We start from the raw sequence: 24966 nt of genomic DNA, 5'->3' as shown, positions 1-24966 counted from the left end.
GCTTAAATGCAATAAGAAGGAAATAAATTCCTGAAATTAACTTTTAACAAGGCACACCTGTTAATTGAAATGGATTCCAGGTGACTACCTCATAAAGCTGGATGAGAGAATGCCAAGAGTGTACAAAGCTGTCATCAAGGCAGAGGGTGAAGAATCTCAAATATAACATACAGTGCCTTGCGAAAGTATTCGGTCCCCTTGAACTTTGCAACCTTTTGCCACATTTCAGGCTTCAAACATAAAGATATAAAACTGTATTTTTTTGTGAAGAATCAACAACAAGTGGGACACAATCATGAAGTGGAACGACATTTATTGGATATTTCAAACTTTTTTAACATACAAAAACTGAAAAATTGGGCATGCAAAATTATTCAGCCCCCTTAAGTTAATACTTTGTAGCGCCACCTTTTGCTGCGATTACAGCTGTAAGTCGCTTGGGGTATGTCTCTATCAGTTTTGCACATCAAGAGACTGACATTTTTTCCCATTCCTCCTTGCAAAACAGCTCGAGCTCAGTGAGGTTGGATGGAGAGCATTTGTGAACAGCAGTTTTCAGTTCTTTCCACAGATTCTCGATTGGATTCATGTCTGGACTTTGACTTGGCCATTCTAACACCTGGATATGTTTATTTTTGAACCATTCCATTGTAGATTTTGATTTATGTTTTGGATCATTGTCTTGTTGGAAGACAAATCTCCGTCCCAGTCTCAGGTCTTTTGCAGACTCCATCAGGTTTTCTTCCAGAATGGTCCTGTATTTGGCTCCATCCATCAATTTTAACCACCTTCCCTGTCCCTGCTGAAGAAAAGCAGGCCCAAACCATGATGCTGCCACCACCATGTTTGACAGTGGGGATGGTGTGTTCAGCTGTGTTGCTTTTACGCCAAACATAACGTTTTGCATTGTTGCCAAAAAGTTCAATTTTGGTTTCATCTGACCAGAGCACCTTCTTCCACATGTTTGGTGTGTCTCCCAGGTGGCTTGTGGCAAACTTTAAACGACACTTTTTATGGATATCTTTAATAAATGGCTTTCTTCTTGCCACTCTTCCATAAAGGCCAGATTTGTGCAATATACGACTGATTGTTGTCCTATGGACAGAGTCTCCCACCTCAGCTGTAGATCTCTGCAGTTCATCCAGAGTGATCATGGGCCTCTTGGCTGCATCTCTGATCAGTCTTTTCCTTGTATGAGCTGAAAGTTTAGAGGGACGGCCAGGTCTTGGTAGATTTGCAGTGGTCTGATACTCCTTCCATTTCAATATTATCGCTTGCGCAGTGCTCCTTGGGATGTTTAAAGCTTGGGAAATCTTTTTGTATCCAAATCCGGCTTTAAACTTCTTCACAACAGTATCTCGGACCTGCCTGGTGTGTTCCTTGTTCTTCATGATGCTCTCTGCGCTTTTAACGGACCTCTTAGACTATCACAGTGCAGGTGCATTTATACGGAGACTTGATTACACACAGGTGGATTGTATTTATCATCATTAGTCATTTAGGTCAACATTGGATCATTCAGAGATCCTCACTGAACTTCTGGAGAGAGTTTGCTGCACTGAAAGTAAAGGGGCTGAATAATTTTGCACGCCCAATTTTTCAGTTTTTGATTTGTTAAAAAAGTTAGAAATATCCAATAAATGTCGTTCCACTTCATGATTGTGTCCCACTTGTTGTTGATTCTTCACAAAAAAATACAGTTTTATATCTTTATGTTGAAGCCTGAAATGTGGCAAAAGGTCGCAAAGTTCAAGGGGGCCGAATACTTTCGCAAGGCACTGTATATTTTGTTTTGTTTAACACTATTTTGGTTACTACATGATTCCAAGTGTTATTTAATAGTTTTGATGTCTTCACTATTATTCTACAATGTAGAAAATAGTATAAATAAAGGTGTGCCCAAACTTTTGACTGGTACTGTATGTAGTCAATAGCTACACTATGTCTGTTCTGCATATTTGTGCGTGTACTTCTGTCAGCTTCTGTGTGTGTGTGTGTGTGTGTGTGTGTGTGTTTACCACCCTGCTGTCCTACCTGTGGGTTGTCCATGTACCACACCAGGCTACCCTCCTTGGTGTCCAGGATGAAGTAGCGTCGGAGGAACTTGCCGCTGTTCTCATTCTCCTCAATGTCCAGGAAGCCACAGATCCGGTTCTGCCGATCCACGTAAGGCATCTCCCCACCTCAGCCTGCTCATTCCACTGTATGCTGAGGAGATAAGGAGAGGGAGAGATAAATAGATGAGAGAAAGAGAAGTGGATGTGGAGAAAGAGAGAGAGATGAGACGATAAGTGTAAGAGGAATGGGGGATGATAGAGAGAGAGGCGGGGTGGAAGAAAGATAGACGAGAGCCAGAGAGAGACAAGAGAGCGAGAGAGAGCGAGCAGGAGTGAGAGTCTGTCTCTCAGCTAAGCAGCCAATGAAGAGATGAGTGAGTCTCGTCTACAGTTTGTGTCAGCGGTACACGATTACTACGCCGTCCTACAACGCCATCCTACTACATCATTCTACAACCGCCTTCTACTACATCATCCTACTACATCATTCTACAACCAACTTCTACAACACCATCCTACTACATCATTCTACAACCGCCTTCTACTACATCCTCCTACTACATCATTCTACAACCGCCTTCTACAACACCATCCTACTACATCATTCTACAACCGCCTTCTACAACACCATCCTACTACATCATTCTACAACCGCCTTCTACAACATCATTCTACAACACCATCCTACTACATCATTCTACAACACCATCCTACTACATCATTCTACAACCGCCTTCTACAACACCATCCTACTACATCATTCTACAACCGCCTTCTACAACACCATCCTACTACATCATTCTACAACCGCCTTCTACTATATCATCCTACTACATCATTCTACAACCGCCTTCTACTATATCATCCTACTACATCATTCTACAACCGCCTTCTACTATATCATCCTACTACATCATTCTACAACCGCCTTCTACAACACCATCCTACTACATCATTCTACAACCACCTTCTACTATATCATCCTACTACATCATTCTACAACCGCCTTCTACAACACCATCCTACTACATCATTCTACAACACCCTCCTACTACATCATTCTACAACCGCCTTCTACTATATCATCCTACTACATCATTCTACAACCGCCTTCTACAACACCATCCTACTACATCATCCTACTACATCATTCTACAACACCATCCTACTACATCATTCTACAACCGCCTTCTACAACACCATCCTACTACATCATTCTACAACACCATCCTACTACATCATTCTACTACATCATCCTACTACATCATCCTACTACATCATTCTACTACATCATCCTACTACATCATTCTACAACCGCCTTCTACAACACCATCCTACTACATCATCCTACTACATCATTCTACTACATCATTCTACTACATCATCCTACTACATCATTCTACAACCGCCTTCTACAACACCATCCTACTACATCATTCTACAACCGCCTTCTACAACACCATCCTACTACATCATTCTACAACCGCCTTCAACAACACCCTCCTACTACATCATTCTACTACATCATCCTACTACATCATTCTACAACCACCTTCTACAACACCATCCTATTACACCATCCTACTACATCATTCTACTACATCATTCTACTACATCATCCTACTACATCATTCTACAACCGCCTTCTACAACACCATCCTACTACATCATTCTACAACCGCCTTCTACAACACCATCCTACTACATCATTCTACAACCGCCTTCTACAACACCATCCTACTACATCATTCTACAACCGCCTTCAACAACACCATCCTACTACATCATCCTACTACATCATTCTACTACATCATCCTACTACATCATTCTACAACCGCCTTCTACAACACCATCCTACTACATCATTCTACAACCGCCTTCTACAACACCATCCTACTACATCATTCTACAACCGCCTTCTACAACACCATCCTACTACATCATTCTACAACCGCCTTCAACAACACCATCCTACTACATCATCCTACTACATCATTCTACAACCGCCTTCTACAACACCATCCTACTACATCATTCTACAACCGCCTTCAACAACACCCTCCTACTACATCATTCTACAACCACCTTCTACAACATCATCCTACTACATCATTCTACAACATCATCCTACTACATCATTCTACAACCGCCTTCTACAACGTCATCCTACTACATCATCCTACTACATCATTCTACAACCACCTTCTACAACACCCTCCTACTACATCATTCTACAACACCATCCTACTACATCATTCTACAACCGCCTTCTACAACACCATCCTATTACACCATTCTACAACCGCCTTCTACAACACCATCCTACTACATCATTCTACAACCGCCTTCTACAACACCATCCTACTACATCATTCTACAACCACCTTCTACTACATCATCCTACTACATCATTCTACAACCACCTTCTACTACATCATCCTACTACATCATTCTACAACCACCTTCTACAACACCCTCCTACTACATCATTCTACAACCACCTTCTACAACATCATCCTACTACATAATTCTACAACCGCCTTCTACAACACCATCCTACTACACCATTCCTACTCTTTATGGGACATGCACAGTCAACATTCCCTCCCTCCTTCACTTCCATCAGACTCTACCTCCCTCCATCCCACTGATGAGTTCAACACAGGCTAAGCCCAACTATCTTTATAATTTCCTCTCTGGAAAAGTTGTTTCTGTCTATAAAGTATAGAGGAAGTGCAGGAAAAAAACAGGTCATCTAAATGTTAATGTGGTAACATTCAGTGACCTTCTCCACTTTCCCCCTTAGGTTTGTCGAACAAACTACGGCCCAACTTCTCCCGGCACAGTCCTTGTCCTTGTCTCACTGTGTAAAGATTTAAGAAGTGCATCTGCTGATGATCTTGATGATATGTTGGCGATTAGATTCCCCAAAAATGCATTGGTTTTAAAATGACACTCTGTATACTAGAGGCTGTCCAAACCAGGGTCGTGTTCATTAGGTACCAAATGGAAGAAAACAGACCAAACTGGGAGGGACTACCTGGAACTGTCCAATAAGACATGCTCATTTTAGTTGCAAAACGTTTTAACATTTTATGTGGCCAAGAACATGACCATGGTGCTGTAGTGAGGCAATTCAGGTGGGGTAGCCTATATGGCAGGGATCCCCAATTACAGTGCCTTGCGAAAGTATTCGGCCCCCTTGAACTTTGCGACCTTTTGCCACATTTCAGGCTTCAAACATAAAGATATAAAACTGTATTTTTTTGTGAAGAATCAACAACAAGTGGGACACAATCATGAAGTGGAACGACATTTATTGGATATTTCAAACTTTTTTAACAAATCAAAAACTGAAAAATTGGGCGTGCAAAATTATTCAGCCCCCTTAAGTTAATACTTTGTAGCGCCACCTTTTGCTGCGATTACAGCTGTAAGTCGCTTGGGGTATGTCTCTATCAGTTTTGCACATCGAAAGACTGAAATTTTTTCCCATTCCTCCTTGCAAAACAGCTCGAGCTCAGTGAGGTTGGATGGAGAGCATTTGTGAACAGCAGTTTTCAGTTCTTTCCACAGATTCTCGATTGGATTCAGGTCTGGACTTTGACTTGGCCATTCTAACACCTGGATATGTTTATTTTTGAACCATTCCATTGTAGATTTTGCTTTATGTTTTGGATCATTGTCTTGTTGGAAGACAAATCTCCGTCTCAGTCTCAGGTCTTTTGCAGTCTCCATCAGGTTTTCTTCCAGAATGGTCCTGTATTTGGCTCCATCCATCTTCCCATCAATTTTAACCATCTTCCCTGTCCCTGCTGAAGAAAAGCAGGCCCAAACCATGATGCTGCCACCACCATGTTTGACAGTGGGGATGGTGTGTTCAGCTGTGTTGCTTTTACGCCAAACATAACGTTTTGCATTGTTGCCAAAAAGTTCAATTTTGGTTTCATCTGACCAGAGCACCTTCTTCCACATGTTTGGTGTGTCTCCCAGGTGGCTTGTGGCAAACTTTAAACGACACTTTTTATGGATATCTTTAAGAAATGGCTTTCTTCTTGCCACTCTTCCATAAAGGCCAGATTTGTGCAATATACGACTGATTGTTGTCCTATGGACAGAGTCTCCCGCCTCAGCTGTAGATCTCTGCAGTTCATCCAGAGTGATCATGGGCCTCTTGGCTGCATCTCTGATCAGTCTTCTCCTTGTATGAGCTGAAAGTTTAGAGGGACGGCCAGGTCTTGGTAGATTTGCAGTGGTCTGATACTCCTTCCATTTCAATATTATCGCTTGCACAGTGCTCCTTGGGATGTTTAAAGCTTGGGAAATCTTTTTGTATCCAAATCCGGCTTTAAACTTCTTCACGACAGTATCTCGGACCTGCCTGGTGTGTTCCTTGTTCTTCATGATGCTCTCTGCGCTTTTAACGGACCTCTGAGACTATCACAGTGCAGGTGCATTTATACGGAGACTTGAATACACACAGGTGGATTGTATTTATCATCATTAGTCATTTAGGTCAACATTGGATCATTCAGAGATCCTCACTGAACTTCTGGAGAGAGTTTGCTGCACTGAAAGGAAAGGGGCTGAATAATTTTGCACGCCCAATTTTTCAGTTTTTGATATGTTAAAAAAGTTAGAAATATCCAATAAATGTCGTTCCACTTCATGATTGTGTCCCACTTGTTGTTGATTCTTCACAAAAAAATACAGTTTTATATCTTTATGTTTGAAGCCTGAAATGTGGCAAAAGGTCGCAAAGTTCAAGGGGGCCGAATACTTTCGCAAGGCACTGTACATTCAGCCGTGGACTGATTTTGCCTTGAGCGGATGGTTGAGGGGTCGGAACATAGCTATAAATATTTGTACACTGAAAATTGACTGCAAGAATCCCAATTACAACGGAAACAAAAACAGATTCATTTCTAACCTTGATTAGTGATTACATTGGGATACGATCGCATATGCCTCTCTATTTATGCGTGGGAATCCTTGGGAACAGAATTCCTTTCACTTCAAATCTCCTTTCACAGCTCATTTCCTGGTGATTTTACAGTGTTTTATGTACAACAACGAAAATGATTAAAACAATAAAAAAAATGCTATATGGTTTCCCTGTGGTGTTGTGTACCAATGTGGCCCTATATAGCCAAACCATCCAAAGCCTTTAGACATCAAAGGGCCCAGGCCCCTGAGTCCCCAGCTCCTGTTTGTGGTGTTGAGAGGTTAATGGTACTCAAAGCTAGTCCCAGCCACCCACCCACCCGCACACACACAACGTTGGCACACATACCAACGGTCCACATTTCCTGCCGCCTTGGTCCGTCCAGGGGGAGGAAGTGTGAGCATGGCTAAGGCATGGGCCTATATACAAACAAGCCGCTCCATGGGATCACTCCAAGGCCAGTTTCCCATGTCGCCCCCCCCACATTGGAGGAGAGTTTGGTGTTCAGAGGTTCTGCTAGGTAATGACGTGACCTCTGGTCCAGGGGGAATAACTAACATGCAGCGTTAAGGTTGAGGTTCAGGCTGATGGACAGGAACAGTATAGTGCTGGTAAATTAACACACTGGGATTAACAAATGAAGATGTGAAGATGCCACACACACACACACACACGCACGCACGCACACGCACACACACACGCACACACACACCACCATCCTACTACAGCATCTTATTACATTATTCTACAACACCATTCACAAATCATTTCTTCAGCATTGAAGGTTCCCAAGAACAGTGGCCTCCATCATTCTTAAATGGAAGAAGTTTGGAAACACCAAGACTCTACCTAGAGCTGGCCGCATGGCCAAACTGAGCAATCGGGGGAGAAGGGCCTTGGTCAGGGAGGTGACCAAGAACCAGATGGTAACTCTGACAGAGCTCCAGAGTTCCTCTGTGGAGATGGGAGAAACTTCCAGGACAACCATCTCCGCAGCACTCCACCAATCAGACTTTTATGGTAGAGTGGCCTGACAGAAGCCACTCCTCATTCTCTCAGACCATGAGAAACAAGATTCTCTGGTCTGATGAAACCAAGATTGAACTCATTGGCTTGAATGCCAAGTGTCATGCCTGGAGGAAACCTGGCACCATCACTACAGTGAAGCATGGTGGTGGCAGCATCATGCTGTGGGGATGTTTTTCAGAGGCAGGGACTGGGAGACTAGTCAGGATCGAGGGAAAGATGAATGGAGCAAAGTACATAGCAAAGGTCCTGCTCCAGAGCGCTCAGGACCGCAGACTGAGGCGAAAGATCACCTTCCTACAGGAGAAACGACCCTAAGCACACAGCCAAGAAAACACAGGAGTGGCCTATCTAAATGTCCTTGAGTGGCCCAGCCGGAGCCAGGACTTGAACCCAATCAAACATCTCTGGAGAGACCTATAAATAGAGGTGCAGCTACGCTCCCCATCCAACCTGACAGAGCTTGAGAGAAGAACAGGAGAGCAAATACAGGTGTGGCAAGATTGTAGAGTCATACCCAAGATGACTCAAGGCTGTAATTGTTGCCAAAGGTGCTTCAACAAAGTACTAAGTAAAGGGTCTGAATACTTATGTAAATGTGATATTTAAAAAAAACTGTTTTAGTTTGTCATTATGGGCTATTGTGTGTAGATTGATGAGGGGAAAAAACGATTTGATCCATTTTAGAATAAGGCTGTAACGTAACAAAATGTGGAAAAAGTCAAGGGGTCTGCATACTTTCCGAATGCACTGTAAGTTTTAAAAAAAATTGTGTTATCTGTACTTTACTTTTGATATTTTTGACAACTTTTACTTCACTACATTCCAAAACAAAATAAATGTACTTTTTACTCCACACATTTTCCCTGACAACCAAAAGTACATTTTGAATGCTTAGCAGGACACGAAAATGGTCAAATTAACACACTTATCAAGAGAACAACTCTGGTCATCCCTACTGCCTCTGATCTGGCGGACTCACTAAACACAACTTATTTGTTTGTAAAGGATGTCTAAGTGTTGGAGTGTGCACCTGGCTATCCGTAAATAACAAAACAGGAAAATAGTGCTGTCTGGTTTGCTTAAAGGAATTTGAAATGATTTATACTTTTACTTTCAGTTTTGATACTTAAGTATATTTTATCAATTACATTTACTGTTGATACCTAAGTATATTTCAAACCAAATACTCTTAGACTTTTACTCAAGTAGTATTTTACTGGGTAACTGTAACGGTCGTTGGTGGAAGAAGGTGAGGACTAATGCGCAGCGTGGTAAGTGTCCATCTTTTTAATAAAGTAAAAGAACACTGAACAAAAACAACTAAGTGAACGAACGCAACCGAAACAGTTCTGTCTGGTGAATACACAAACACTCAACAGAAAGCAATCACCCATAACTCAAAGGTGAAACCAGGCTACCTAAGTATGGTTCTCAATCAGGGACAACGATTGACAGCTGCCTCTGATTGAGAACCATACCAGGCCAAACACAGAAATCCCAAATTATAGAAAAAATAACATAGACTGCCCAGCACAACTCACGCCCTGACCATACTAAAACAAAGACAAAACAAAGGAACTAAGGTCAGAACGTGACAGTAACATTCACTTTAACTTGAGTCATTTTCAAAGTTATCTTTAATTTTACACAAGTATGACAATTGGGTACTTTTTCCACCACTGGGTGAAGTTAATGAAGAAAAAGAGGAAGAAAGAGTCTGCAGTGAGGTTACAAACAATGCAGCTCAGTGTGTGTGTGTGTGTGTGTGTGTGTGTGTGTGTGTGTGTGTGTGAGATGAGGAAGCAGAGGCACGTGTAGTAAGAGAAAGAGAAGGGCAATTCCACTTTAAAATGCCTTCCAAACAAAAGCTATTGATTTCACAACCATACAACTGTATGCACAAGGACTGTTTCGAACAATGTGCACAGAACATTTCATAAAAACACATTGACTGGAAGAACTGTGCAGATAAAAAAGTTTGGTAAGAGAACTATGGTAAAATCTCCCTCAGTTTCTTATGCGACCACATTTTCCAAAAACTTAAATATCAAATCAAATGGTATTTGTCACATACACATGGTTAGCAGATATTAATGTGAGTGTAGCTAAATGCTTGTGCTTCTAGTTCCGACAGCACAGTAATATCTAACAAGTAATCTAACAAATTCACAACAACTACCTTATCCAACTACCTTAAAGGGATGAAATAAGAATATGTACATATAAATATATGCATGAGCGATGGTCATACGGCATAGGCAAGATGCAATAGATGGTATGAAAGACAGTATACACACACATATGAGATGAGTAATGTAGGATATGTAAACATTATTAAAGTGGCATTATTTAAAGTGATTATCGATAGCTTTATTAAATCAATTTATTAAAGTGGCCAGTGATTTGGGTCTCAATGTTGGCAGCAGCCTCTCTATGTTAGTGGTGGCTGTTTTAACAGTCTGATGGTCTTTAGATAGAAGCTGTTTTTCAGTCTCTCGGTCCCAGCTTTGATGCACTGACCTTGCCTTCTGGATGATAGCGAGGTGAACAGGCAGTGGCTCGGGTGGTTGTTGTCCTTGATGATCTTTTTGGCCTTCCTGTGACATCGGGTGCAGTAGGTGTCCTGGAGGGCAGGTAGTTTGCCCCCGGTGATGCATTGTGCAGACCGCACTACCCTCTGGAGAGCCTTGCGGTTGTGGGCGGTGCAGTTGCCGTACCAGGCGGCGATACAGCCCAACAGGATGCTCTCGATTGTGCATCTGTAAAAGTTTGTGAGGGTTTTAGGTGACAAGCCAAATGTCTTCAGCCTCCTGAGGTTGAAGAGGTGAAGTTGAGCCTTCTTCACCAAGCTGTCTGTGTGGTTAGACCATTTCAGTTTGTCCGTGATGTGTACTCCTAGGAACTTAAAACTTTCTTCTCCACTGCTGTCTCATTGATGTGGATGGGGGGTGCTCCCTCTGCTGTTTCCTGAAGTCCACGATCATCTCCTTTATTTTGTTGACGTTGAGTGAGAGGTTGTTTTCTTGATACCACTCTCCGAGTGCCCTCACCTCCTCCCTGTAGGCTGTTTCGTTGTTGTTGGTAATCAAGCCCACTACTGTTGTGTCGTCTGCAAACATGATGATTGAGTTGGAGGCATGCATGACCACGCAGTTGTGGATGAACAGGGAGTACAGGAGGGGGCTGTGCATGCACCCTTGTGGGGCCCCAGTGTTGAGGATCAGCGAAGTGGAGATGTTGTTTCCTACCTTCAACACCTGGGGACGGCCCGTCAGAAAGTCCAGGACCCAACTGCACAGGGCGGGGTTGAGAACCAGGATCTCGAGCTTAATGATGAGCTTGGAGGGCTCTATGGTGTTGAATGCTGAGCTGGAGTCAATGAACAGCATACTTACATAGGTATTCTTCTTGTCCAGATGGGATAGGGCAGTGAGCAGTGTGATGGCGATTGCATCGTCTGTGGACCTGTTGGGGCGGTATGCAAACTGAAGTGGGTCTAGGGTGGCAGGTAAGGTGGAGGTGATATGATCCTTGACTCGTCTCTCAAAGCACTTCATGATGACAGAAGTTCAGTTATCGTTGCCTTGGGTACAGGAACAATGGTGGCCATCTTGAAGCATGTGGGGACAGCAGACTGGGATAGGGAGTGATTGAATATGTCCGTAAACACACCAGCCAGCTGGTCTGCGCATGCTCTGAGAACGCGGCAAGAGATGCCGTCTGGGCCAGCAGCCTTGCGAGGGTTAACACGTTTAAATGTCTTGCTCACGTCAGCCACAGAGAAGGAGAGGGGGGGCCCGCAGTCCTTGATAGCGGGTCGTGTCGGATGCACTGTATTATCCTCAAAGCGGGCAAAGAAGGTCTTTAGCTTGTATAGAAGCAAGACATTGGTGTCCTTGATGTGGCTGGTTTTCTTTTTGTAGTCGGTAATTGCCTGTAGACCCTGCCACATAGGTCTCATGTCTGGGCCATTGAATTGCGTCTCCATTTTGTCTCTATACCGACATTTTGCTTGTTTGATTGCCTTGCGGAGGGAATAGCTACACTGTTTATATTCTGCCATATTCCCGAACTCTTTCCATGGTTGAATGCGGTGGTTTGCGCTTTCAGTTTTCCGCGAATGCCGTGGTCTTTCCACGATTTCTGGTTGGGGTAGGTTTTAATAGTCACAGTGGGTACAACATCTCAAATGCACTTCCTAATAAACTCACTCACAGAGTCAGTGTATAAATCAATGTTATTGTCTGAGGCTTCCTGGCACATTTTCCAGTCCACGTGAGGGGGGGGGGGGGGGGGGGGGGGGGGGGGTATACATGGCTGTGAGTATAATTGAAGAGAATTATCTTGGGAGATCGTGTGGACGGCATGTATTTGTAAGGAATTCTAGGTCAGGTGAACAAAAGGACTTGAGTTCCTGTGTGTTGTTATTGTTACACCATGAGTCGTTAATCATGAGGCACACACCCCTCGTTTCTGTCGGCGCGACGCATGAAGAGCCCCGGTGACTGTACCGACTCTGACAACATATCCCGGGTGAGCCATGTTTCTGTGAAATAGAGAATGTTACAATCTCTGATGTCTCTCTGGAAGGCAACTCGTGCCCTAATTTCGTCCACCTTGTTGTCTTGAGACTGGACATTGGCGACTAATATGCTCGCCTTCTCAGTCTGACCAGGAGGCCGCTCGATCTGCTTCTCCTGCGGTGACAACGTTGTTTTTGGTCGGCCTCTGAGATTAGATCCAATGTCCAAGGTGGAGGTCCGAACAAAGGATCCGCTTCGGGAAAGTCATATTCCTGGTCGTAATGTTGGTTAATTGACGTTGCTCTATATCCAATAGTTCTTCCCGGCTGTATGTAATAACACTTAAGATTTTCTGGGCTAACAATGTAAGAAATAATACATAAACAAACAAAATTACTGCATAGTTTCCTCAGGACTTGAAGCGAGGTGACCATTTCTGTCGGCACCATCTGGCCATATCTGCTCCGAATTAAGATTCAAAGATTTCTGTAGAAGGAATGGGGTGTCAGCTATGACATGACACCTTGAGCTTAAAAAATATATATTTTGGTTATTGAACTACAGTAAGTGGAATGGATTTACACCCAGTAACTGAATTACCGAAAAGGAATTACATCATAGGTCGCTGATCTGTATAATTGTGGATATGAATGTCATTCTCTTCATGGTGATGTATCTGAATAGGTCCACAAAGGTAAAAATATGCAATATCCTCCTTTGCATATTTGGGTATTATTCTAATGAGCTCCGCCCCTAAACAAGACCGAATTTGGAAATCTGAATCAGTCCTAGACGTCTATGTTTCACAAGTTTGGACAGTACAGTAGAGTAGAGTATAGTAAAGTATCGTTCAGTACAAAACAAGTACAGTACAATACAGTACATTATCTGTACTCTACTCTAGTGTGCTGTGCTGTACTTTAATGTCTAAACTGGTGAAACATAGACATCTATGATTGGTTCAGATTTGGTTCCGGTCACCAATCATGGACGTCTACATTCGCACCAAATCAAGGTCGGAACGGACCAAAAATCAACATGGGTGAACATGGAAATCTAGGCCGATCCGACCCAAAAAAACATCTGACGACGTTGAAATCAAAGCCAAGGCGAACTGACCAAATGTAAACTATTTTTCAATGTCCATGGACGTCCGGTGTTGGTCGGTGCTCAGTGGGCGCAAATGCAGTAAACGGAAAGAGAGGAGGCTCATGGGTCGGTGTCAGTACGAGTCTGGAGAGGTAACATTAAATGGAGAGAGAGAGAGAGAGAGAGAGGCAGAGTGAGAGGAAGGGGTTGTTCATACGGTTTTCCCAGTTTTGCTTTGACCGACAGATGACAGATAGAGAAAGAAAACAGTTATGAGCTGAACATAACAGTATGCCAGTGGAAGAGAGGACAGCAGGTACCCAACTGTAGTTTGTGACTACAACAATTTAGCCAATTCAATTGCAGTAATTCCATTACAGATTTTTCTGAAATTCTGTTACCAATTACGAGTTTTAATCACTTAAAGCTGCAATATGTGACTTTTTGGGCGACCCAACCAAATGTACATTGAAATGTGAGTTATAGATCCGTCATTTCATTGAAAGCAAGTCTAAGAAGTGGTAGGTCTGTTCTATGTGCTCTATTTTATGCTTCCCATGCTTAAGTTTCGTTTTTGCGTATTTTACTTTTGGTTTTGTAAACCAGCATCAAGCAGCTGAAAATACAATATTGTTGGTTATGGAAAATATATTTCACAGCGGTTTAGATTGTACAATGATTCTCTACACTATAGCTGCTTGTTTAGGCACAAACTGAAATTAGGCAAACTATTAGAATTAGTGCTTTCTGCATAGTGCATCTTTACTAATTAATAAAATAAAATGTAAAAACTAACTAATTGGTAGGTCTACATTTACTTGTTACTGGGACTTTCATTATCCTCTCTCCTCAGCTTAAAGATATGAGGAAGTTTCTAATGGAATTACAAGGTATAAGGAAGGCCATGCTTATATTGTATATTATACATGTCAGTACATACATAGAACAAGTAGGTCACATGGGGGAGAGGCGTTGTGCCGTGAGGTGATGCTTATTTGTTTTTTTGCAACCAGGTTTGCTGTTCACTTGTGCAATATGAGATGAAAGGGAGATCCATGGCTCTTTATAATATTGCACGTTTCCTTGAATTTGTTCTAGACCTGGGGACTGTGAAAAAGACCCCTGGTGGCATGTCTGGTAGGGTAAGTGTGTGTGTCAGTGATGTGTGTAAGTTGACTATGCAAACTATTTGGAATTTCCAACACTTTCATGTTTCTAATACAAACAAGAAGCGATGCAGTCTTCCCTCAACTCTTAGCCAAGAGAGACTGGCATGCATACTATTGATTTTCACCCTCTGAATACAATGAAGAGTAAGACGTGCCTCTTTGATCTGGGCCTACTGCATCTTTAAGGATCCGCCGCTTTTTTTAAATGTTCGCCTAAAATGACATACCCAAATCGAACTGCCTGTCGCTCAGGCCCTGAAGCAAGGATATGCATATTCTTGGTACGATTTGAAAGGAAACACTTTGAAGTTTGTGTAAATGTGAAAGGAATGTAGTAGAATGTAACACAATAGATCTGGTAAGAGATAATACAAAAAAGGGGAAAAAAATGATTTTTTTTGTACCATCATCTTCGAAATGCAAGAGAAAGGCCATAATGTATTATTCCAACCCATATTCCAAAACACTTCTCCAAAACGAAATAATAAGTGTTGATATTAGTTAGCAGGGTTCTTTACTTCCACATTATTGTGTTTTGACTTTTTGTGATCAATGTTTTCTAAGACCCCTGTAAAAGAGTGAAAATCCACTCCGTCTGATGACAGAGATTAGTGTAGGAGCAATAAGACCATAAGATAATATTCAATCGGACTCCATTATCATGTGAATGCTATAGGCCCATAAGCGAATCCGAAGGTTCTAGTCAAAGTAGCGAGCCTTGCGTCACCACTCGGAATACTATAAGTTACATGTGTCCAACATAACCCTAATATTAACAGGCTGAGAGACAAAGAGCTAATATCTTGCGATCAATGTCCCAGCATTAAATGATTGAGTTAACCTCAGCTCAGAGCTGCACAGTTAGAGGCCGAGCATATATGCTATGTGTAGTTTTTTACCATTACATCATACATAAAATAATAATTCAAGGAATATTACTCAGAAATATGAGGACAACCATTCGTATCCATTTAAAAGTAATCACATTTATTACAGTTATGCAATAAGAATACAATGGCATAACAGAAGTCTTCAATGTCAAAAGAATACACAATATTCTAAATATTCTTTAGTCATTTAGCAGACACTGGAGATTGGTTAAGAATGACTCCAAGAACAAAGTTTCCACCAATCTTTTATTTTCCCCAGAGCGCCAAATCTCAGTATCTCCCATTGTCTAATTAACATCACTATGCTAGGCCAAAACAATAAACAGAACTCTTATCTGAATGATAGGGGCGCACATCTCTGTCACTCCCCCATTGAACTGACTGCCATTCAGTGGTGTGAAGTACTTAAGTAAAACATACTTTAAAGTACTACTTTCAACATTTTTTTTGTGGTATCTACTAGAGGTCGACCGATTATGATTTTTCAACACCAATACCGATTATTGGGGGACCAAAAAAAGCCGAAGCCGCTTAATCGGCCGAATTTTCATACAGTTTTTTTATTTGTAATAATGACAATTACAACAATACTGAATTAACACTTATTTTAACTTAATATAAAACATCAATAAAATCAATTTAGCCTCAAATAAATAATGAAACATGTTCAATTTGGTTTAAATAATACAAAAACAAAGTGTTGGAGAAGAAAGTAATATGTGCCATGTAAAATATGTGCCATGTAAAATATGTGCCATGTAAAATATGTGCCATGTAAAATATGTGCCATGTAAAAAAGCTAATGTTTAAGTTCCTTGCTCAGAACATGAGAACATATGAAAGTTGGTGGTATTAGCGCACCCAGCTAACTAGCTAGCCATTTCACATTGGTTACACCAGCCATTAGGCTGATAGGCTTGAAGTCATAAACAGCGCTGTGCTTGCGAAGAGCTGCTGGCAAAACACACAAAAATGCTGTTTGAATGAATGATTACAGGCCTGCTGCTGCTCAGTCAGACTGCTCTATCAAATCAGACTTAATTATAACATAATAACACACAGAAATACGAGCCTTAGGTCATTAATATGATCGAATCCGGAAACTATCATTTCGAAAACAAAACGTTTATTATTTCAGTGAAATACGGAACCGTTCGGTATTTTATCTAACGGGTGGCATCCCTAAGTCTAAATATTCTTGTTACATTGCACATCCTTCAATGTATGTCATAATTTCGTAAAATTCTGGCAAATTAGTTCGCAATGAGCCAGGCAGCCCAAACTGTTGCATATACCCTGACTCTGCGTGCAATGAACGCAAGAGAAATGACACAATTTACCTTGGCTTCTACTGCATTCGTGTAACAGGCAGGCTACTCGTGGAGTGCAATGGTTAGAGCGTTGGACTAATTAACTGTGAAGGTTGCAAGATTGAAACCCCGAGCTGACAAGATGAAAATCTGTCGTTCTGCCCCTGAACAAGGCAGTTAACCCACAGTTCCTAGGCAGTCATTGAAAATAAGAAAGTGTTCTTAACTGACTTGCCTAGTTAAATAAAAAAAGTGTAAAAAAAAATATTTTTTATTTTTTTTATTTAATCGATTAATCGGTCGACCTCTAGTATCTACTATACTTCACTATTTATATTTTTGACAACTTTTACTTTTACTCCATTACTTCCATACATTTTCCCTGACACCTAAAAGTACTTGTTACATTTCATTGCTAGGATAGAATTATGGTCCAATTCACACACCTATTAAAAGAACGTGTTGTCATCCCTACTGAATCTGATCTGGTGGACTCACTAAACTCAAATATTGCTTTTGTAAATTACGTCTGCGTGTTGGAGTGTGCCCCCGTCTGTCCGTTAATGAAAATAAATAACACAATACTGCCATCTGGTTTGCTTAATATAAGGAATTTGATTACCATTTACTTTCCCTCAAGTATGACACTTGATTACTTTTTTTCTGCCAATATACTTATGTACATTTAAAACCAGATACTTTTAGACTTTTACTCAAGTAGTATTTCACTGGGTGACTTTCATTTTCTATTAAGATATCTTAACTTTTAGTCAAGTATGACAATTGAGTACTGTTTCCAAAACTGCCACTGTCCGATGGGCAGAATAACGCAGTAACTCTGCAAAAATAAATCCATAGCACTTTATGAACTCTTTATGAACTCTTGAAACAATCCAAACAAGACAATTGAATTCACAAAGTAACATTAATTTAGTCAATACAAGTTTTCCTCGGTCTTAACACACGGTGTTAAGGTGTCCGTGCTCCCAGGGATCTATGGGAACCTCCCGCCTCGGAGAAAGCCATGGATAAGGTTGTGTTAAACTTTTATGATATCCATCATATGGTCTGCCATCCAGACAATGCCATAAATCGGGATTGAGCCCTCACGCTGGGCCTCGGCACCTGCAAGTTGCTAGACTCATCTTAATCAATGACCATCTTCGTTCACATTTGTTCTCTTTCTATTTTTCCACAACACCCTTTTCAATCTGTTCAACCAGAAATCAAAGCCATTAATTATGCCTCATTTTTAAGATGTATAATGGTTGAAGAATGGATCTATGCCTTAATTTCCTCAAAATAAATTCTTAGCATTCATTTGACACCCAATTAGATATGCTCCTATGAACTTCCCATGTTGGTGCTCATGGCTCCTTCACATGGAACTGCCCAGAGCTCAGTCGTTCTCATTCTCCAGACATTTCTGCGGGGTTAGTGTGTCAAGAAGACAGGTCTGAGGCTTTTGGACAGATACGTGAAACCATGAAACCACTCCATGTGTCCATTCAGTCGTGACATGGTGCTCCTTGACTGGGTCTCTGGATATGGGGATGAATGCTAACAGCACAGATCCATTACAGCTCGGGTGTTAATGGACCATTCACTGGATTCCCTTGGCAATACACTCAGAGAGCTAGCTCACTTCTTCCCTCTCTCCATCTGCTTCCCTCCTCCCTCTGACTTTATCCCTACTTACACCTCTGTCTGTCTGCCTGTGTCTGTCTGTCTGTGTGTGTCTCTCTGTGTGTGTGTGTGTCTCTTTGTGTGTGTATGTGTGTGTGTGTGTGTGTGTGTGTGTGTACAGCTGTGACTCAGTCCTAGCCTTCCAAATCTCATGGTTGCCTGAACACATGCCCTCTAGGGGATTGGGCTTTTGGTATTATTTTTAGGACCAGAAAACAGAGAGAGAGCGAAAAAGAAAATAGAGAACCTGAATATGTGGCTGAGGTGACCTTCCACATTTTCATAGTCGACCATACACACACACGCACGCACCCACAGCACACGTACAAGGCACACACACACACTGAACTTTTACTCATGTCCTTGTTTCCAACCGCTCTGTAACCAGTACCTATCAACACACACACTCCTACATTGTCACATGCTTACTTTGGCTTGTCACTGATAGGGACAGTATAAGGGAAAATGAATTGCAGCGCAATAAAAGGTGTGGTTTATGAATTACAGTATATACTATAAGCTCAGGGCCAATCAATGCAACACTGAAGGGAGTGAAGAGGGTATTTCGGCCAAATTCCATTTCCTCTTACTTCATACCTGCACTAGTATGTTGCTCATTTCTTTGGCCAAAAAACACACTGTGACTCTTTGAATAACTGAAAACCCCAAACCATAACAGTGGTGCATCTACTATGTTATAGCATTGTGCATGTTTGGGGTCTAGAAGAAGACACCTCTGCTCTGAATAGTGCCTCAAGATTTGTATTTCCAGATCAACTGGAAGCGTCTTTAAAATACAACAAACAATTGAACAATTCAGAATCGAATAAATGCTAATTCACCCAAAATCTCAGATGACAAAATGCTGAATTGAGACAAACAACAGAATGCTCAAGTCTTGTCTTTTGAGCTGAACACATTGGTTCGTTCCTTGTGAGCAAGGTTGCCCCAAATACCGTTACAGAGTAGAAAGAGGAAAAAGGATATCTGCTCTAATACTGTTCAATTCTACACCGGTAGTTAATTACATACAGACGGCACGCTATGCAGCTGAATTCTGCTGAGGCTAACCTAATCCTCACACCTCTGGCCGAGGAGGAGGCTTATAATGTTGAAGAGATTACATTGCTGTTTAGGCCTAGCTAGTTGTGCACTGCTGGTACAAAGACAAGCAGTGGCATCTGTGGACCAGAAAATAATAATACTACAGTATACTACATTCACCCCCTCAAAAACACTTGTGAATATTACAATATACTACAGTCATGTCCGCAAAAAACCTATATTGAATACTAGTGTACTACAGTCATGTCCGCAAAACACTACAGTGAATACTGCAGTAAAGACCACAAAAACACTACAGTGAATACTGCAGTAAAGACCACAAAAACACTACAGTGAATACTGCAGTAAAGACCACAAAAACACTACAGTGAATACTATAGTATACTACAGTTATGTCCGCAAAAACACGAGTCTATGGACTGCAAAATGTGTGACCTAATTTAATGTGATCTAATCTAATGTGAGCTAAAAAAAAAAAAATATCTGACAGCAATCCTGTCTCAAATGACATCTTATTTCCCATTATGCACTATAGGGTTTGGTCAAAAGTAGCACCCCCCGTATTGACATTATAAACATGGGGAGAGGGTGTGAGTGTTTGGAGTTTAGGCAAACCAACCACAAGCCCAAAACAAACATGGGTCTGACCCTGAACTGTATGACAACAAGACAGCAATAGGGAAATAGATGTCATACCTTTTAAAGACCATCTCATCATTCTGACAAATAGGAGACATTCAACAGTGAGTTGCTAGGCATGAAGAGGGAGAGTAAAAAAAACAAACACACATTTATACAATGTGTGTAATCAACCAATGAGAAGGCTTGTGTGTTAGCCATCCTCTATCACCTGAAACGGATTAACATTCTCTGCCATTGTATGGAGCTGGGTGCAATGAAAACCACGGAATTTGCATCCCTTTATGAAGGCCTACATAGCACACTGCCCCGAGAGCACCTAGAGGTAATTCAAACCTTCCAAAGCCAGCAGCAGCAGTAAGCCTTCCTATACAGTCAACTAAGCCAATGATTGTATTCGGTGACAGGAAAGGGAAATAACACATCCTTGAATGTGAACCAGTTGGATGAGTGGGTGGTTGGTGTCACCATAAACATTAAAGGCCAATCACCTAGAAAAACATCACAAGTACAGGTAACTGCCAAAATAAAGCAAACACTTGAGTAAATGAGGGACACCAAGTATATTTAAAGCAGGTTCTTCCACACAGTCGTTAACAAATTAACATCCCATAATGTTTAGGGTCATGTTCACTTGTTAATGAGACCTGTATAAAAAAATAATATACAAAAATAAAAAATTATAATGTATAAAATGTCCCAGTTGCCCATTATTATGGCTACCATGGCTAGAAGAGGTCACAGTGACTTTGAAAGAGGCGTCTCAAAGGAGCATAGGGGGTTTTAAAGAGTGTGTGCACGTGTGTGTCTCAGTCACCAGATCTTAACCCAATTGAACACTTATGGGAGATTTTGGAGTGGCGCCTGAGACAGCATTTTCCACCACCATCAACAAAACACTCCAATTATGGAATTTCTCGAGGAAGAAGGGTGTCACATCCCTCCAATAGAGTTCCAGACACTTGTAGAATCTATGCCAGGGCGCAATGAAGCTGTTCTGGCGTCTCGTGGAGGCCCAACGTCCTATTAAGACGCTTTATGTTGGTGTTTCCTTTATTTTGGCAGTTACCTGTATGTTTCACATAATAATATTAGCTACAATAGGCCTAACCATGCTATCACACAAGTGAAACATCTGGAGCTCATGATATTTAATCAAACTCTTGTTATGAGAAACAAATCTACCAATTGACATTTAAAAGGGGGAGAATCTGGCATATTGATACAGATCGAGGTATGGCTGGCTGGTATTGATATCAGATAAGCTAACACAGATCATACCGTAAGTATAGTAGCCTAAATAGCCTAGGCTACAGCGCATGAACGTGTTGTTTGTGAATGTGTAGGATGTATAGTCAGTCTACTGTTATATAGCAGTTCGTAACAATAACAGACGGAGGATAGTTCAGCATTTCACACAACCATAACACTTTCCTGATATGACGAGCAACACATCGATTTATATCATTCATTAAACAAGAGTGTAACATGATGATTTATGAAGTAACTTCAATTCTAAAGATATATTCTGCTGATACGTGTCTTGATACTGTGTATGATCGACTGAAGTCCGCTACTGGAAAAGTGGCTAAGAATATTTACATTCAGGCTGCGTTCATAGTGCCTCGCGCGCGCTACATGCGCATACCAATCTACATTGTATCCCAACATCGAATGCTCCCACAATAAAGAACATTTGTGAATACTTACATATTTATGTTCTTTCGGGAATACTATAGGCCGCTTGAGAGATCTTTTAGGATGAACCGAAAGAAGTTTCAGCCCATCTCTCCACGGATATTTCCTACATATCCCAATGCTTAGGTAGAGGGCAGGGGCGTGGAGCAGAGCGATTACAATTTTTTTGGGGTGCCGCAAAGAACTATGGTAGGAGTAGTATTAATATTTGTATGCAGCAGGGCAACCTCTATGAGGCCACATTATTCAATTGTATTCAACTGCCTTAGTTCAACTGTAAATCGCTTTGGATTTAAAAAAAAGTGTCTTTTGAATGGCATATACTGTATTTCAAACTTCTAATGGCACAGATTAATTCAAACCTATCATACTTTCGCATATTTGGTATATTCTATTCTATTATGTTGACTTCTATTCTATTCTACTCCATTTCTGATCCCGTACATTCTATTCTGTTGACTTCTATTCTACTCTATTTCTGATCCCTTCTATTCTATTCTGTTGACTTCTATTCTATTCCGTTCTGATCCCTTACATTCTATTCTGTTCACTTCTATTCTATTCTACTCTGTTGACTTCTACTCCATTCTGATCCCTTCTATTCTATTGATTTATTTTCTATTCTACTCTACTCCATTCTGATCCCTTCTATTCTATTGATTTATTTTCTATTCTACTCTACTCCATTCTGATCCCTTCTATTCTAGTATGTTCCCTGAAAAGCCACTAAGGTCATTTGCCAGCAGAATTCAAACCTATTAAAGGCTCTTATATCCCCTCTAAATAAACTCTTTCACATAGCCTCCCAGTAAAAGAGGATGCCTGCAAGAGATCCAATCCTTTGATCCTTGGCCAGAGTACCCCAGTTATTTCCTGATCAACACTTTCCTGACAGATGAGGACATGCCCTTTGATGGAAATATGTGCCATATATCCCTCTCTATTGTCACTAATTGGGGTGGAACCTGGGACTGGATGAATGCAAAAAAAGAAAACAACATCTGGTTTACCATTTTACATTTCACAGGGGAACTTCCTAGCCCTCAACTGGTCCTTAATGTGCAGCGAGTTGCTCTTGGATGGAGAGCATTTCCGCGTTTAGACAGTAGAGTCTTTGTGAAGATGTGAGTTTAAGAGAGTTTAACGATGTGAGCAAAATGCACACTCATGCTAAAACGGGCAGACAGTGTGACCTACAACCCTCTCGTACCCACTCACACTCACCGTGGGAGCTGTGCACTGCATTTCCACTACAGTGCATTTCTAGTCTCTCTAACCTAAAAATGGGATCACAGGTTCAAAAGAAGAGATCTGGATATACTGTAGATGAAATGTGTTTTTTGAGCCATCGCTTAATCAGTCCATGACAGTCCCTTGTGATTTGAGAACAAGACTGCAGACACCCGTTTTTCTATGGCAATTAGCTCACCGAAGTGGTCAGTAAATTATGCACAGCATCCATTCCTGACATGATGGGTGTTGCACAGTAGTTGAGAGTGAAAAATAAAATACTACAGTTTTCAATAAAATACTATAGTACGTACTATAGAATTCTATCAAATTCTGTAGTGAACCATAGTATACTGTAAAAACAAACTATAGTATTCCTCAATCATGTGTGGTATTCACTATATAATTTTGTAATACACTGTAGAATGCTATACTCCACACTGTAGTGTCCCTTAATCATGTGTAGTACTTACTACATAATTTTGTAGAATACTATAGTAAATACTACAGTATTATCCATAAAAAGACTGTAGTAAATACTACAGAAATGTCTGCAAAAACACTACAGTTTCCATCAAAACACTACAGTTTTATTTACTATAGTAATGCTACAGTATTTAGTTTGCATATACCCCACCCATTCCCCTCCCCCAATTCCTGCCACCCATGAATGAGAAACATACATGCCAAGTATAGACAACACTGATCTTTTATTTTTTTCCTAAAGATCATTGAAAGGACCCGAAGTGCTAAACTCTCTGTTTAGACTCCAGACCTACCTACTGGTTATGGACAATTTGCTGTTTTTGTATTTGTCAGGTCGGTTTCCTCAAGGACAAAGACACCATTTCCATATAAAAAATAATAAAACAAAAACACTATAGTAAATACTACAGTCATGTCTGCAAAAACACTACAGGGAACACTACAGTATATAGATATAGTAATACCACAGTATTTATACCATAGTAAAGTATTGTATTTGTTCATGTGGAGTTGTTGGTTACCAGAGCCACAAAGTGGGTGGGGGAAATTTTGCACAGCCTTAGGCAGCATGGAGCAGCAGAGTAACCACTTCTGAATCTGCAATTGTCCGGTCTGAAACAACTACTCAGTGCTGGACCAGGGATGGGATGGTCCACGATAGGAGCTACTGGATTGATCTCTTGCTTCCTTCAGGGCAGTCTGCCCATGTGAAAAAACATCAACTACAGAGAAACCATGCTTTTCCTTTTTCCCCATCCAATTGGAGCGCTCTTGAAAACAATATCCATGCATGGAACATACTGTATTTCCTGAGTTGGCGAGCTGAAGGGCCAGAGGTTCTGTACTCTATTTTGAGCAATAGAAAGTTTGGGTCAGTGGACAGCTTAACAATAAGTGTTTTATGAATGGTGCAATTTGCCATAAATGAATCAAACAAGCATTTGGAATTGAGATGTACGTGTCACATTTTAGTTGAACTGGCATCACTCATACTAATACAGAAATGAGAGATTTGGAGTCTTGGCAGGCCCTGCTAAGGACCTGCTGACAGTGTAAAACTTTACATCTTACAAACAGCCAATCACAGCATGTGCTCCTGCCAGGTGTATATACAGTACCAATCAAAAGTTTGGACACACCTACTAACACC

The 24966-nt window shown here is 41.2% G+C and overlaps 1 protein-coding gene across 7 annotated transcripts in view; it reads right to left on the bottom strand.

Moving 5' to 3' along the window:
- Window positions 1-22263, bottom strand: part of plekha1b (pleckstrin homology domain containing, family A (phosphoinositide binding specific) member 1b) — a 45777-nt gene extending 23514 nt beyond the window's left edge. For all 7 annotated transcript variants that reach the window (XM_036946266.1, XM_036946264.1, XM_036946267.1 and 4 more), the window contains exons 1-2: window positions 22113-22263; window positions 2035-2208 (exon numbers count right to left, since the gene is read on the bottom strand). In XM_036946266.1, coding sequence (XP_036802161.1) covers window positions 2035-2175 — 141 coding nt within the window. In that variant the 5' untranslated portion in view covers window positions 2176-2208; window positions 22113-22263. The remainder of the gene's footprint in view (window positions 1-2034; window positions 2209-22112) is intronic.
- Window positions 22264-24966: the final 2703 nt, after the last annotated feature.

This window comes from Oncorhynchus mykiss, chromosome 16 (assembly GCF_013265735.2).
Source record: "Oncorhynchus mykiss isolate Arlee chromosome 16, USDA_OmykA_1.1, whole genome shotgun sequence".
NCBI lineage: Eukaryota > Metazoa > Chordata > Actinopteri > Salmoniformes > Salmonidae > Oncorhynchus > Oncorhynchus mykiss.
This window is presented reverse-complemented; position numbering and strand designations above follow the sequence as displayed.